Source organism: Astatotilapia calliptera, chromosome 4 (assembly GCF_964374335.1).
Source record: "Astatotilapia calliptera chromosome 4, fAstCal68.1, whole genome shotgun sequence".
NCBI classification, from domain to species: domain Eukaryota; kingdom Metazoa; phylum Chordata; class Actinopteri; order Cichliformes; family Cichlidae; genus Astatotilapia; species Astatotilapia calliptera.
The window spans coordinates 17,127,524-17,143,441 of NC_137425.1; the positions used below are offsets into that span (position 1 = coordinate 17,127,524).

At 42.5% G+C, this 15,918-nt stretch overlaps 1 protein-coding gene across 1 annotated transcript; it reads left to right on the forward strand.

Moving 5' to 3' along the window:
- Nucleotides 1-10: 10 nt before the first annotated feature.
- tbl3 (transducin beta like 3) lies at nucleotides 11-15,883 on the forward strand. Its single transcript, XM_026165080.2, has 23 exons — nucleotides 11-180; nucleotides 300-351; nucleotides 635-730; nucleotides 2,237-2,284; nucleotides 2,402-2,543; nucleotides 2,700-2,784; nucleotides 3,358-3,528; nucleotides 3,608-3,683; nucleotides 3,784-3,880; nucleotides 5,755-5,969; nucleotides 6,324-6,465; nucleotides 7,196-7,254; nucleotides 7,359-7,465; nucleotides 7,590-7,722; nucleotides 8,820-9,059; nucleotides 9,204-9,274; nucleotides 10,468-10,624; nucleotides 12,002-12,060; nucleotides 12,894-12,997; nucleotides 13,813-13,884; nucleotides 14,000-14,158; nucleotides 14,625-14,718; nucleotides 15,118-15,883. Exons 1-23 carry the CDS (start codon nucleotides 149-151, stop codon nucleotides 15,488-15,490), a joined length of 2,784 nt encoding a protein of 927 aa, XP_026020865.2. The 5' UTR covers nucleotides 11-148; the 3' UTR covers nucleotides 15,491-15,883.
- The last annotated feature ends 35 nt before the right edge of the window (nucleotides 15,884-15,918 follow it).

The following is a 15,918-nucleotide window of genomic DNA, read 5'->3' on the forward strand; positions in this document are numbered from 1 at the left end:
ATGACGTGCAACGTGTGCGACCCTGCCGTCAACATGCGGGATGGATGGCGGTGTTGACTGTAGCCAACGTGTGACATGAGAAATAAGTAGTATACGCCGCCTGTACTCTCTACATCACTTCTTTTTTGGGCCATTTCTCACGGGCAAGATGGCAAATACCAACCTTCAGTTCAAAACCAAGTGAGTTTTACTTTCTGCACGTGTGAGCTGGAGATCATGTAGCAAGCTAACACGAGCTAGGCTAAGGTGTTATATGAAGTTGTTGAATCCACTGTTGCCGTTTTCTTGTTCCTTTACAGTTATGCTGTTTCCAGCAAGATCGAGCCATTTTACAAAGGGGGGAAAGTGCAGGTGGGTGCTCGGCTTTGATGTGTGTGTGTGTGTGTGTCTCTGTGTGTGAAGCTTCTATTAATGTCTTTTGTGACACTTTAGACACTTTTGTAACAATGCGCTGGTATAAAGTTGAGCGAATTGCACAAGGTATACAGGAAGTGCAGCAAAATCAAGAAAGTCCTGACTTTGTTTCTTGATAATCATGACAAACAGATGTTTTCAGAGTCTCACACATCTGTTTTAAGTCTGTATGACAATAACCAAGATTACCTTAAATCTGACCTCTCCCCTTTTTTTCCAGATCAGCAAAGATGAGAAATACATCTTTTGCACCTGTGGCTCTCGAGTCAATGTTTTGGAGATCAGCACTGGGAAGATCATTCACTGTGTTGAGCATGTGAGTTCAGCATCTAACATCAGGGGTGGGCAGTTTATTTTTACCAGAGGGCCACATGAGAACCTGTGTCTCTTGTGGAGGGCTGCGCCAAAAAAGTTGAACTGACTTCAGCTTGGCATTTCTTTCATTTTGTATAAACTGCTCCCAGTAAAAGTAGATGTTACAACGGGGCAATAATGATGAGAATTAGGTTAACTAAAAGCACAGACATTTTTTCACTGTTTATTCTACATCTCCAGAGATGGCTTTGAACAAAATGTGCATGTTTGTTCAACATTTAAAAGACTTTAAACTTGCAGCTGTAGTTTAATAACTTCATCTGCATTTGTTGATTTCTTGTTGAGTGATGGAAATCTAGTTCTGTTTTGGACTTGAACAAGTGCATTACAGTCAAGTTCTGTGTCCAAGGTTGAAATGTGAAGAGCAGCAGACAGGTGATCTCAGCAGACAGAACATCATCTGGATTTGTTAAACTTCCATCATTCAGAGTTTTTGTTCACAGTGTGATTCAGCTCTTTTGCTTTGGGTTAACTAGTTAACTATTTTAGTTATATCTACAACATGGTTAATTTGTAGCTGTGACTTATACAACACCTCCTGGTGTCTGATTCAGTGGGAAAATACCAATTTCAGTCACTCTTTTCCTTCACCTGTCATTGTTCCTGTCACATTTAGATAGCCATCGGTTGTAATGCCTGCCAGTTTGTCCCATGGCAGAAACACCCTATGTGTGCAGTTACCTCCATGAAGAAATCACTCCCTGTCTTAGTGCCTTGCTGCTCTGTAATATACAAAGAAGACTAACCAGGTTGTGTCGCAGACATCCCAGCTCTCGATCAGAGCCAAAGAGATAAAGTCCAAATTGTCCGCTTACCTTTTTAACCGAAAAATTAAGATTTTCCTCAGTGTCCTCAATCCCTCTTGTTACAGTTTACCTCTCCAGGTAAACTGTAACAAGAGGGATCTCAAATGCTTCTTTTTATCTCAGCGCATATTAGCACAGCAGTGCACCAAACACTCTTTCATAAACTCCCAGTCAGAGAATGAGATACTGTGTTTTGGGGGTTTTTTTGTTTTGTTTTTTTTGCGATTTTGTGAGAAACCACAAAGCGGATCCTCATTGCTCCATCCCTGCTGGACGTGTAAAACATCTCATAAACCTTCATAAACATCTGCTCTAGTATGTTTACAGTGAATCTGCATTCTCATGCACATCTAACAATTGAAAAATCTCTAGTTTCATCTTGGAAAGAGATCCAAATTGCTTTGGGGTTACATCATGAAGGGCATCTAGCCCAAATGATCTGCCAAATTAAACAGCACTGCCTGCTGTGATGAGCCTTTGTCTCACAGAAACCTTGGCTACTGCATCTTTACTGTCTTTATATCAACAACCTCATTCTAACTATTGCCATTGGTGATTTATCAGTCTTCTTTCTTTTTGTGAATAAAATGTACTTCCATGTTTCCTGTCTGAATATTTTGTTGTTGTTTTTTCTCCGGTAGGATGATCAAGAGGACATCACGTCATTTGCTCTCAGCTGTGATGATGAGGTACAGAAATGCCTGAGTCACTTCTCATTAGATCAGTCACATTTGTGTTTTCAGTATTTTCAGCTGTCACCCTGTACAACAGGACTCAGTTGGTCTTTGCTTCGTGTCTCTCCACAGATGCTGGTAACAGCCAGCCGGGCGCTGCTGCTTAAGCAGTGGGATTGGAGGCAGGCTAACTGCACTCGGTCCTGGAGGGCTATTCACACTGTTCCCGTAGCTAGTATGACCTTTGACTCCACCTCTACTCTCCTAGCCACAGGTCAGCTACCACATGATTTATTAAAAAGAAAAGCTTCTCCCTGATATCTGCTACGTGTGTGTGTGTGTGTGTGTGTGTGTGTGTGTGTGTGTGTGTGTGTGTGTATATATATATATATATATATATATATATTTGTTTCTATTTATTTACCTGCAGGTGGCTGTGATGGCACAATAAAACTTTGGGATGTGGTGAAGCAGTATTGCACTCATAACCTGAAAGGGTCATCTGGTGTTGTACAGTAAGTCTCAGGCTCTCATCTTAAAATGATGTATATTCGTATATCATACCATTTTTCTGCTGCTTATCTGGGTCTGGGCTGCAGGAGCAGGAAACTAAACAGGTACAAAGGCGCTTCCAAGCCAGCATGTCCTGGGCCTGTCTCAGGGCCTCCTTCTTCCCAGTAGGACATGCCCAGGACATGCTGGAGAGATGACATTTCTCATCTGGATTGGAAATGCCATCCTGATCAGTTGCCCAAACCACCTCAACTGGCTTTTATACTCAGTGCACTCTTTTACACAGCAGATTGGTACAGTGTCTGTGATGGACACTATTGCCGCACCAGTCCATCTGTCAGTCTTCCACTCAGCTCTTCCTTCTCTCATGAACTGGACTCACAATTATTTTAATGTGATAACTTAAAAGAGGCAATGTGGAAGTTTCAAATTGATACCAATGGGTTTATCTACCAGGAGGTTGAGAGGTAGCACTGGTGGCTGCCAGTATTTTTTACAAATGCTCATATGTAGCAGGATTTAACAATAATATGAAGAAACTAGAAACAAAGGAAATATTTTGTGTCTTTGTGCAGTTTGGTCCAGTTCCACCCAAATACCGACCTGCTGCAGCTTTTCTCCTCCTCTTTGGACTGTGGCATCCGGATATGGGACCTGCGCTCCAGCCAGTGTGTGTGTGTCCTGCAGAGCCACTACAGTGCTGTGACATCTCTCAGCTTCAGTCCCGATGGTAACGCCATGGTCAGGTACTGTGATATTTTAAATCAACCTCAGACTCCTTTTTGTTTGTGTAGCGCTGTGTGTTAAAGTCCTGTGCTCTTTCAGTTCTGGCAGAGACAAGATCTGCACAGTTTGGGACCTGAAAACTCGCAAAGCCAAGAGAACTGTTCCAGTCTATGAGGTAAGCTCGTCAATTTAGATTCATTTTAACTTAAATACATTTTGTGCTCTTCATTTGGGGAGAAAACTGGAGCTTTATTTGTGTGTATGTGATCTTACAGGCTGTGGAGGGTGTTGTAATTCTTCCTGGAAGTACAGACTTGGCTGAGATCAGAGTAAAGAGCAAGGACTTGCATTTCATCACAGCTGGAAGCAAAGGTCTGGCTGCTAAATACCGTATTTTCACGACCATAAGGCGCACTGTGCTAAAAGGCGCAGTCTCAGTTATGTGTGCCCTTACTGTATTTAACACACACATAAGGCGCACTGGACCACAGGGCGCATACAAGTACCGTATGCGTATTTAAAAATAAAGCGGGAGCAAACCTGAATTCGGTACCTTACTCACATTTCTATTGCCGGTAATCGTCATCATCAACAACACACAAGCATACAAGTGTGCGTATTTAAAAATAAAGCAGGAGCAAAACAAAGTTTGGTACTCACATTTTTATCATCAATCAAACCCATGGAAGTCCTCATCCTCTGTGTCTGAATTGAACAGCTGCGCTAAATCTCCATCAAACATGCCAGGTTCACTTTCTTCACCGTCAGAGTCACTTTCCGTGCCGTGCGGCTCCTCGGAAATGATGCCGGCTTTTGCGAAAGCTCGAACAACAGTGCCAGCAGACATGTTAGCCCAAGCATCTACAATCCATTGGCAAATTGTGGCGTAACTCGCCCGGCGCTGCCTTCCACTCTTAGTGAAACTGTGGTCTCCACCGGTCATCCATCGCTCCCAGGCCGCTCGCAGCCTTACTTTGAACGGGCGGTTCACACCGATGTCCAGCGGTTGGAGTTCCTTTGTCAGGCCTCCCGGAATGACAGCAAGCTCACAGTTCATTTGCTTCACAAGTTTTTTCACATCGGCTGTGAGATGGGCACGCATAGAGTCACAGATCAACAGCGATGGTGATGCGTGGAAAAAAACCACCTGGTCTCCTTACATACACCTCCCTCAGCCAGTCTTTCATCATTTCCTCATCCATCCAGCCCTTTTCATTTGCCTTAATGATGGTTTCTGCTGGAAACTTCTCTTTAGGCAAAGTCTTTCGCTTAAAAATCACCATAGGTGGCAGTTTCTGTCCATTAGCATGGCAGCCAAGCACAACAGTAAAAGAAGACTTTTCATACCCCGTTGTGCGTATCGCTACCGTGCTGGTCCCCTTCTTCTCCACAGTGTGACTCACCGGGATGTCAAAAGTGAGCGGGACCTCGTCCATGTTTGTGATGTGGCTGGGCTGGATGTTTTTGTCGCCGATGTGTTTGCTGCAGTAGGAGCGGAAGATGGCCAGCTTTTCCTTATAATCCGCTGGAAGTTGCTGCGCTACCGTAGTCCTGGTCCGGATGGAAAAATGGCACCGTTTCATAAAACGAAAGCACCAAGACGGACCTCCTTGGAAATGTTCAATGTTCATCTCTTCAGCTAGTGAAACTGCTTTTAGCCGAATGGTGACCGTCGAAACGCTTCTCCCGCTCGCTCTTTGCTCGATGATCCACCGCTCGAGTCTTTCCTCCAACTCGGGCCACCTCGCCTTATGTCCGCGGAAACTCAGCTGCGTTTTCTTGACCTGCCGGAGCTTGTTTTCCAGCTTCCTCCATTTGCGAACCATCGATTCGTTAATCTTAAATTCTCTCGCCGCTGCTCGATTTCCATGTTCCTCCGCGTAGCTGATGGCCTTCAGCTTAAACTGTGCTTCGTAAGCGTGTCTCTTTGCCATTTTCAGGGTTGTTAAAACAACGATGTTCCACATAATGCACATACCTGTCCTTTTATACAGGTATGTGCGATTGTCCCGGTATATACGATCAACGCCCACACTTCACCCTTTAACGTTCTCATGGTGTTCTCTACTACGTCCTCCTTACAACACATAGGGCGCACCGCGTTATAGGGCGCGCCGCACTTTTTGAAGAAAATCTAAGACTTTTAAGTGCGCCTTATGGTCGTGAAAATACGGTACCTCAAATATTTATATAAATGTCCTTTATCTCCTCTGTGTCACTCATCTTCTCTCCTTTCTTTCTCCTAGGTGTATTAAGGGTGTGGGAGGCCAGCACGGCACGTTGTGTCTACACGCAGACCCTTCCCTCCACCCTCCCCTCTGCCTCTGAGGAGGATGAGAACGACAACCCCCGCAGTCTGACATACCTGTTTCACCTGCCCGCCTCAGCTAGACTGGCCACAGTCACTGCAGAGCACAACATACTGCTGTATCAGCTGCCTGCTCTCACCACACAGCAGCAAGTGGGTACTGGGGTCACGTCTTAGTGGACTGCTTAGGTCCAATACTTACATGACATCACACTACAGCTTCAAACATCTGTTAGTTGTTTCTTTTTCTTACTTTTACATACACATTAAAAATAAATCATTTTTTATGGAATTGTTTGTTTCCCTGGTACACAGAAAGAGAGAAGTAAAAAAAAATCTTACAAAAATAATAAAATATATCATCACCAGCTATGTAATTGTTATTTTAAACATTGGTATCATCTCAGAAGGTTCACTATGTTTCTATTTTTTGCTGTTCTGTGTATCTGCGTATTAGAATTAACAGTCACTCTCTCCTCGGTTGCTCTATTCACCCTCCCGCTTCAGTTTGTGGGCTACAGTGACGAGGTGCTGGACGTGAAGTTTCTGGGAAAAGGTGACAGTCACATCGTGGTGGCCACCAACAGCTGCCAGCTGAAGGTTTTTGAGCTGCTCACCAACAGCTGCCAGATCCTCTATGGACACACAGGTGAGTCGCCAGCAGAGGGCAGTGTGTGTGTATGCTTACATGTGGAAACACCTACAGTATGTGTGTTCATGTACAGCAAACTACAGTCCAGAGACATGCATGTCAGTTTAAATGGGGTTTCTAAATTGGCTGTAGGTTTGATTGTGAGTGTGCAGCTGTCGGTCTCTGTGTTGAGCCTTTGATTGGCTGATGACCTGCTTAGGATGCAGCCTGTGATAGGCTGCAGCAACCACATGGAATTAGAGAAGCACTAAAGCAGGGATGTCAAACTCATTTTACATGATGGGCCACATATAGCCCACAATGAGTGGGCCTGAGTAGTGAAACGGCTCTTTCTCTCAATGTAAATTAAGTTTAACTAAACATTTAATTCCTGAGATATCTTATTATAGGATAAATAATTGTAATTTCAACTGTAGGATTCAGTTATGTTTAACATCTCTGCCATATGCCAACAAGTCATCATAGTTATTTGTAGGGGATGTAACTGCAACAGACTTACAATGTACGTAATGTAGTATAGCACAAAATCTAATAATAAAAAGAAAGTAAAAGTCTAAGGACAGCTGTTTTTAAAGTAAGGTTGGAAGAACAGAAATGAAGTTCCTGCCAAGTTTTTGCGCAAGAATTCAGAGGTGACACAATGTGGTTGTCTCAGCTTTGGGACTTGCTGAGCAGGTTGGTAGATTTTTATCTCTGCTTATTTTTTTTATCTGCTTATCTTTTTCAGATACGGTCCTCACACTGGATGTGTTCAAAAAAGGATCTCTCTTTGCAAGTTGTGCAAAGGTACGGTTAAAAGAAAGAACGAAGAATTATATATTATATGTGACCAAAAGCTGCTATCCCCCCTTTATTAGGTCAGCAGTAACATTTGTATATTGCATCTGTAGGACAGGTCAGTGCGTGTGTGGCATATGGACAGTGACAGTGGTCAGGTGCGATGTGTGGCCCAGGGCTCCGGCCACACCAACGCTGTGGGCTCCATCTCCTGCTCCAGGTAACACTCTGCCTGCAAGCCGTCTAATAAGCTGGTTTTCTTTACACACGTGACAACACAGATACAAATTGAAGGGGGAAATGACTGTATGTGCATCTGCCCTTGTCTTTGTGCTTGTGCCTAGGATGAAGGCATCATTCGTTGCGACTGGTAGTCAGGACTGTACCGTGAAGGTGTGGGATCTACCTGCAGACTGCTCTGCAGAAGGAGGCATCCATCAGCTAACTGCCCGCGCCACAGAGAAAGCACATGATAAGGTACAAGGCAGAACGTTCTGGTCACAGTCCAAGAAGATCTTGTCCATTTTGTCCAGCACATTAAAGTTGCAGGACAGGTTCACGGTCACCGTGTAGCTGCCATCTTGGGAACAGCTTAGGTCTAAATAAATTAAGGAGAGAGTCATAATCAGTGGTCTCTAGGATATAAAAACCACATGTAAAGAATCACCAGTCAAATCTGATTTATAAAAAAATGCTTGAAGGGTTTGCTGACTGCCCAAAATAAAATTTCATTTGTCTGGTTCCCTGAGAAGTACAATTTAACTTTAGTCACTCAACATTTTGACTTGGTCAATTACTGTGACTTATAACAAGCATTCATAGTTGCAGGAAGCCAAGAAAACACGAGTAAAGACTGGCCATCTCTCTGTATTAGACTAATGGGTAAATATGTCTTATTTACCCACTTACCCACTCATCCCTTGAATTCTTTTTGTTTAAAGGCTTCACTGTGGCATCTTCATATTCTGCAAAACACCTGACTCAGGAAGGTTAGAGGAGCCATATGACTGCGAGTCAGTAACTGTTATTTAAATATAATTTAAAACAAGAAGAATTTAGATTATGATGCTTCTTTTTTAAATAACTCCACAGATGTTGTGTATAATAAGACACACAGATGTGTGAGTCAGCCACCAGTTATGTAAACAGCTTTAAGCTAGTTGGCCTCTTCTGATAAGGAAATGCAGAAAAATCTGATCGTGGATCTGATTTCCAGGACGATGCTGGAAAGTAATCTTTCCTGCTACACCTGCCCTCATCTTACTTGGCAGCATAATAGAGCAATTAAAAGTCAGTTAATAGTGTGCTATGCGTATTTCTTTATACCAGGTTAAACCGAAGTAGGATATTGGTTACTCAAGAGTAAGGTGGAACTGCAGGCAGTGTGGCAACAGGAGTGGAGATCATGAATTTCTTTGGAAACTTTATCACATTAGTTGATCCCAATTCAGTTATTACTTCAGTCTTTTAAAAAAAATACATGTACTCATTCAAACCTTCATTTATAGGAAGCGCATCAGTTTTGTTAAAACGTCTGGTCCTTTTCTCCTCTACCTTCCACGTCATGTCTCCAGGATGTAAACAGTGTTGCCGTATCACCCAATGACAAGCTGCTGGCTTCAGGTTCCCAGGATCGCACAGCCAAGCTGTGGTCCTTGACGGTGGAGGGAACAGTGAGCCTGCTGGGGGTGTTTCGGGGCCACCGTCGTGGCGTCTGGGCCGTTTGCTTCTCTCCTGTGGACCAAGTGCTGGCCACCACCTCTGCAGACGGCACAGCCAAGCTGTGGAGCCTGCAAGACTTCAGCTGCCTCAAGGTGGGACATTTACTGTCCACGTGTCAGAATCACAGCAGTCTTATGGTGTTGCATAAAAGTAATCATGTTCAGACATTAGTGAGGTCTAATTTGTAGCTATATTGCTTCATTGTTTCTCCCCCTGTTCTTACTACTTTTTTAAAGACATTTGAGGGCCACGATGCATCGGTTCTTAAGGTCATCTTTGTGAGCCGAGGCACTCAGCTGCTCACCAGGTAAACGCACCGAACACGAAACCAAATACACGCCCACGCTGCGGATCGATGTGAATGCCCAATCCAGACTTTAAAAATCATGGCTTTGTTTCTCATCTTATTTCAGATATGAATCTGTCATAGTTTGCAAAGCTTCCTCATTTATAGTAAGACAATGAAACAAACCCTGTAATTTAAAACCAAAGCTGAAAGGTCAAGAGGCTTGTCTGTGTCTCAGTGAGAAATATCTTTCAGAGGTTTGGTGTTTATAGATGGCAGAGATTGAGAAAATTATGGGAACCATTAATTGTATCTTTGTTTCCATCTTTATTGTTCCCTGTTGTTTGCAAGAGTACAAGAAATCAGAATAGAGTACAGGTACACTGACCTAATGAATAATTCAAGCATAAAACGACACCTAACTCATAATTATATCCAATAGATAATAGAGAACCAATATAATACCACGTTTAAAAAAAAAAAAAAAAAAAAAGTGCTTTTGCACCAACAAGTTTATTTCCAAAGTGCTATGAGCTAAAAAAGTTGCTGTGATTTGCAGTGAGTCCTTAAAAAAGTGAGGAAATAAGTGGAGGACAGAAGAATCTATCTACAGCAGGTTTGCAGTATCTGAAAGTCAGGTCGATGAGGGGAGGGAAAAATTCAGCAAATATGGGAGACGGGATCTGTGAGATGCACTGGCCTTTCTGTTGATCCAACTACTGTTCACTGAAGTCTCATCAGAAATGGTCAGTGGAAGGGTAGAGTGTCAAGAAGCTGTTTTTAAGGAAGGGAAACGGGGAGAAAATGACAACGTATGCCAAATTACACGAGAACTGGACTGTAAATCAGTAACATCAGGTCTGGTGGGTTCGCTCACATGTTTTGGGTCATATTGATTATTAAAAAAAAATCTAGCTTGTCTCTTAAATCTTGGTCATACTATGTTTCATAAAGGAGGATCACATTGTTTCATAAAGGAGGATCACATATTATAAATACATTGGTGAATGACTTGTAATCAACAAATCATTAGACAGTGGTTTCACAGTCAGACGTATCCTGATCCGTGGTCTGATTGTGGCAACAGCGGATATGCTCATTTCAAGGCTTCAAAGCATGACTGTGGAAACCCAACAAATGACATAATGGTAGCTATGTCAGTTTTTCACGCTGTGTCTGGTTTCCACACAGTAATTAATAATTGTTTTCCATAGTGGCTCCGATGGTTTAGTGAAGCTGTGGACCATCAAGACCAATGAGTGTGTGAAGACACTGGATGCCCACCAGGACAAAGTGTGGGGTCTCCACGCCAGTCGCAAGGATGACAAGATGGTTACTGGCTCGGCAGACTCTAACATCACCGTGTGGTCGGTAAGTAGCATTCGGCTGCTAGCCTCCAGCTGGATAGGGAATAAGAAGGGAAGGTAACTTTGGCCTTAAACACTTAGCAGTCAGTCTTCTAAACAAATACTGACCACCAAAATGAAGAGTTTCACTTGTTTTTCCATTAGTGTTGCTATTTTCTCTATGACTTAACCTAAAAACTGCGTCACAATTATACAATGGATTTCATGGTGTAATCCACAAAGTTAAATAAAGATTGAAATGGACAATGAGAGGAAGTTTTACCGTAACTTGAAGAATTGTTTTGGGGTTTTTTAACAGTTAATAAATACTTTCCATGTTCAGCAGGCACTTAACTTCACTCCTTGGTTGTTTTTTTTAATCACCATTTGCACAAAGTGATCAGTCAGGTAGGGCTGCACGATTTTGCATAAAATGAGAATCACGACGATTTTTTGGCTTAGAATTGAGATCACGATTCTCTCACGATTTTCTTTTCCAATATAAACATTTATTGCACTTATTAACTGCACATCAACTTCGTAACAGTTGAGACTGAACATAAAAACAATAAATAAACATAAAAACAATAAATGTCTCACGTTTTGTTGTTGCTGCAAAATGTTGTACTGCTTGAAATTCCGTCTCCACTGTTGCTCGACGCTGCGTGTATAGAGCAGGTAATGCAACAATAGAAAAATAGTTGCGGGACGGCACTGTGTAGCGTTTGTCTAGGGTGTTGATCATTTTCCTAAATCCCTCGTTTTGCTCAGTGTTGATGGGAGCCATATCTTTGGTCAGGTGATAAGTGATAGCCTCCGTAATTTCTTTGTGCCTGCGGAAGTCCGACGTGTATAGGGAAGCGCTGTATAAGGTTCCCATTATTGATGTTTGGGTGGTTGACCGGGACGGATTTTCTCCTGTCACTTTCTCGTCATCCCTGACGTGCTCTCCGTTGTTTTTTCCCTGCTAATTTTAGCGTCACACGGCACAGCTTCTGTATCACGTGGTATAAGGCTCCGCCCTTGTCATTTGTTGAGCAGGAAGAGTGAGCGCTTGTTTTCATGCAGATTACGTCCCGGATCAAAATGCGGTACAATCGTCGTCGTCTTTTTTTCTTTTCTTTCTTTTTTATTAAATCGTTGTCATTTGGAAATGAGATCGCACATAAGTATGAATCGAGATCGCGATTTTCTAACGATTAATCGTGCAGCCCTACAGTCAGGTAGCTGTGTTGTTGTGACAGTAGGGAGTTTACCTTCTGAAGTATCCCTTAAGAGGGATTCAGTGCACATCTTATCTAGGTGGTAATGTTTGCTTTTTTAAAATTTATTTTCCCTTTCTGTGTTTTAAAAAAAATGTGTGTTCAGTAGATCTACAGTTTTCTCTGTTGTGCACATCTAGGATGTGACTGAAATAGAGCTGGCAGAGGAGCAGGCGAAACAGGAAGATCAGATACTCAAGTAAGTTGCACACGACATCTCTGACAGCAAGAAGAGGGATTTACTATCGTAGAACAGGCACACCTGCACTATCCATCCTCCTCTCCACTCCGTCTGCAGGGGTGGACACACTCTTTGTTTTGCTTTTAGGCGTGTGGAAAGGATCACTCAACATCACTCAGACATGATCTGCTTTTGTTTTTCCATCTGTTTTGACATCCTGCCTGTCAGCAAGTCCCTCAGATGGTTTTTGTGATTTGCTTGGCTGTGGAGGTTCGCAGGTCAAAGCTGTCAGTAAAGTATGAGTGTGGGAGTGCGTGCTTTGCTGTTCTGATAAGCACAAAAAACTTTAGGTTTGCAGTATGTGAAACAATAAAGAATTTATTTCTGTATTAAATGTTAATTTGCACTTTTAAAGAGTACATTTCAGCTCCATGTTTTTATTCTTGCTAAAGTAGCTTTGCATGATTTCCACAAATTCCGGCCCACAGTTCATCAACTATCTGAAACAATCATTTTTAACTATATTTTCTTTCTTTATTACGTTTTACAGCGTTCCCTATTGATACAGACTGCCCACCCTCATTTCCATTCATATTACTCCAAAGTAATTGACAGAAAAATAAATAAATGACAGGAAAGTTTCTATTTTTCCACCATTAGTGAGTCCACGGTAAATGGATAGTCTGTGCAATGAGCTATAATAACTTTTTCTGTTATGATGGGGAAAAAGAGGCCTACAGGCTGTCAGTAAGTGATCATGATACAAATTCCCTGCAGTATGTACAGGTGTGTGCGTGTGTGTTTGTGTCTCTGCCTACGAACCCACACCTGTATGTTTGTTGTGTCTGAAGGCAGCAAGAGCTGTCCAATCTGCTCCACGGGAAGAAATATCTGAAGGCCTTGGGTCTCGCCATCTCACTGGACCAGCCTCACACCGTGCTCACTGTTATCAAAGGTACCGACTCTGTCACACGGATCTATCACACTTTGGTCTTTAGTGTCTGACTTTGATTAGCTGTGTGCATGTAAAGTCCAAATTAGATGCTCATCTACGCCTGTCCTTTAGCTTTTCACCTGTGGTTACCTGGAATGTTGTTATTTTTCTTCTGTACGGCTGCTTTGTTTTAAACGTTGAGTCACTCGAGCACTGACACATGCAGCTCTGGCAAACAGTGGGTCTGTGAACATATAATAACACACACCTCGTTTCTGCGCTCACTCTCTTTTGTTCAGTGACATGTAGTTAAAACTGCAGTGACATGTTGTTAATCTGAAGCTGTAACGTCTCAGTATTTTGGATTTGCTGCACTACTTATTTGTGTTAGTACAAAGCAATTTCATCGAAATGGAAGAAAATGTCCTGTTTTGTAACGGCAATGCTCATTTTTCACACCATGTTTGATTGGCTTCCACAGAAGGAGTTTTTTGGTTTGTTTGGTAGTTTAATCCTTCCACTGTTTATAGTATAATTTGAACACACCAGGATAGTTGGACAAAAATAAAATGGTTCATAGTTGGTGTTTCACAGTTTGCTTTGGAGGTGTCTTCATGTCACTGGCTGCAAGTTTGTTTTTTTGAGAAATCATGACATTCAGATGGCACCAGACAAAACTGTGCCATTGCCAAGAACAGCCGTAAGTGAGACAAACATTGAGCTATCGACACAGCTGAATGGATGGACTCTGGAGAGAGTTTGCTGAGTCCATGTGTCAGACCCTATATGAACAGACTGTCTGCTGACTCTGACTAGTTGTCCCATGTTGCTTCCAGCGATCCGTGAAGGAGAGAATAGCTCCGAGCTGTTGGAAAAGACGCTGCTGAAGCTTCGACAGGATCAAAAAGGTAGCCTGTTAAAAAGAGAATGACTGTGTTTTTACACAATACCAATACCTGTCATTTCAGACAGTGATACAGAAGTTTCCTTATTTCTTTCTTCTGTTTTCTTGGATCCACTCAGAGTCAGTTCTGCGCTATTGTGTGGTGTGGAACACCAACGCCAGGAACTGCCTGAATGCCCAGGCTGTCCTACAGGTGCTCCTCACACACCTGCCCCCCGAAGAGCTGCTGCAGTACCAGGGAGCCCGATCACACCTTGAGGGCCTCATTCCTTACACAGGTTAGGAGGGGGAACGAGTGCTTTGACGAACAGAGACCAAAACTGCATCAGACAAAAAAGAAGAAAAAGCTTTTACTCTGATTATTTACTCAAAGTGGCCACAGATTGATCTAAACTTTAGAAACACTCAGAAACGTACAAATAAGTGTCTCATATACGGAATAGAACACTAGAGTTAAAGGAATGAAAACTGAAAGTGTGACCCTTTCCTTGTAGCGTTCTGTGAAAATTAGGTGTGTGCAATGTTATGTAAAGAGTTCAGACTGCAGGGGTTTGATTGTAGTATGTGGTTAATTAGAGAAACTGGATAGACAATAGAAAAAAGGATGTTTTGGTCTTTATGCCATGTTTATTAAACATGATATACATGAGTACAATCAATTTTCCTACATGGAAAAAATAACTGTTGTAAATTAACAGACTTTTTACTTTCTTTTTTATTTATTTATGGTCATTTTCCCCACAGAGAGACACATGCAGAGGATTGGGCGTCTGCTGCAGGCCTCCATGTTCTTGAACTACATGTGGCAGAAAATGAGAGTGGCCGGAGGGCCGTCCAGGTGAGACTCTGCTCTGAACGCTTTGACAAATCACCGCGCTGAATGTTGACTGAATCCCGGTGTTTCCGAAACAACACTGGCACCTTTCTAATATTGACTCTCGTGCTGCTTGTTTGTGGTTTCAAAGCAAATTGTTATATTAAAGGAAAATTTCACCACAAAATCAGATTTAAGTTTGTGTTTGTTTTGTTTTCCAATCTAATTAGAATGAAGAACCGCTGACATGAATGAGGTGTCAACTTTTAACAGCATATTTGACCGTTTGGCTCTCCAAATGTAGTGCAGGAGCAGCCTTAAACCAAAGCTGGAAACATGCTCTGTGTAATTAGCTATGTGAGGTTATTAAATGAAAATATTTTTAGTTTGTCAGCCTAATTTATGCTGTTATATCTTCTCCAGTACGGGCCAAGATGAAGACATGGATACGACACCTCTGGCACAGGCTCAGCCTTTCTTTGTGATCGACAAGGAGAAAAAGAGCGGCAGCGACGAGAGACGAGACGAAGGCAACGACAGCGACGGTGAACAAGACGAAGATCCAGATTCCTGTGTTGAAGATGAAGAGGAGCTCGAGGATGTCAGTGCCACCAACAAAGCCTCCACCGACAACGGGCGAGTGGAAAACGGAGCAAGCCACAAAACTAACGGCAAGCACCACTCTGAGAGCGAGGAGAGCTCTGAAGAGGAAGACCAGGAGGAGGAAACGACAGTTAAAAAGACAAAAGGTCTCCCGGTTTCTTCGGCTCAACAGTGCCAGACTTTTGCCAGCTGACAGGAATCAGTTTGGAAACAATAGGTTTTCTTATCTCAGATTATTGGCAGCTGGAGACAGTTCAGATGTGAAATGATAACATTTGTTAGGACGGCTTCTCTACAGACTTTAAGTCATGTGCCAAAGCATCAGCTCCTCCATGCAGATTTTAATGACCCTGACTTCTTCAGACAAAAAAGAGGAAAAGGGGACGCGCAGGAGGAGGAAACCTGGACCATCTTCACACTCACCACATGCCATTGTGTTGTTCTGCAGTAGTGCAATGTCCTGATCTACCAGCTCAACTAAATGAACACACTTTTATGTAACCCAGACAGCAGTTTCCTCATATAACCGTGGAGTATTTTGTTTTCTCTGCAAATGTTAATAAAATAAACAATGTTTGATTTAAAAGGAGTCACATTTTTATTAAAATAAAATAGCTACAA

Coding starts and splice junctions, on each gene's coding strand:
- tbl3 (XM_026165080.2), top strand. CDS start 149: ATGGCAAATACCAACCTTCAGTTCAAAACCAA. Junction 181..299: donor AACCTTCAGTTCAAAACCAA/GTGAGTTTTACT, acceptor GTTCCTTTACAG/TTATGCTGTTTCCAGCAAGA. Junction 10,625..12,001: donor CTAACATCACCGTGTGGTCG/GTAAGTAGCATT, acceptor GTGCACATCTAG/GATGTGACTGAAATAGAGCT.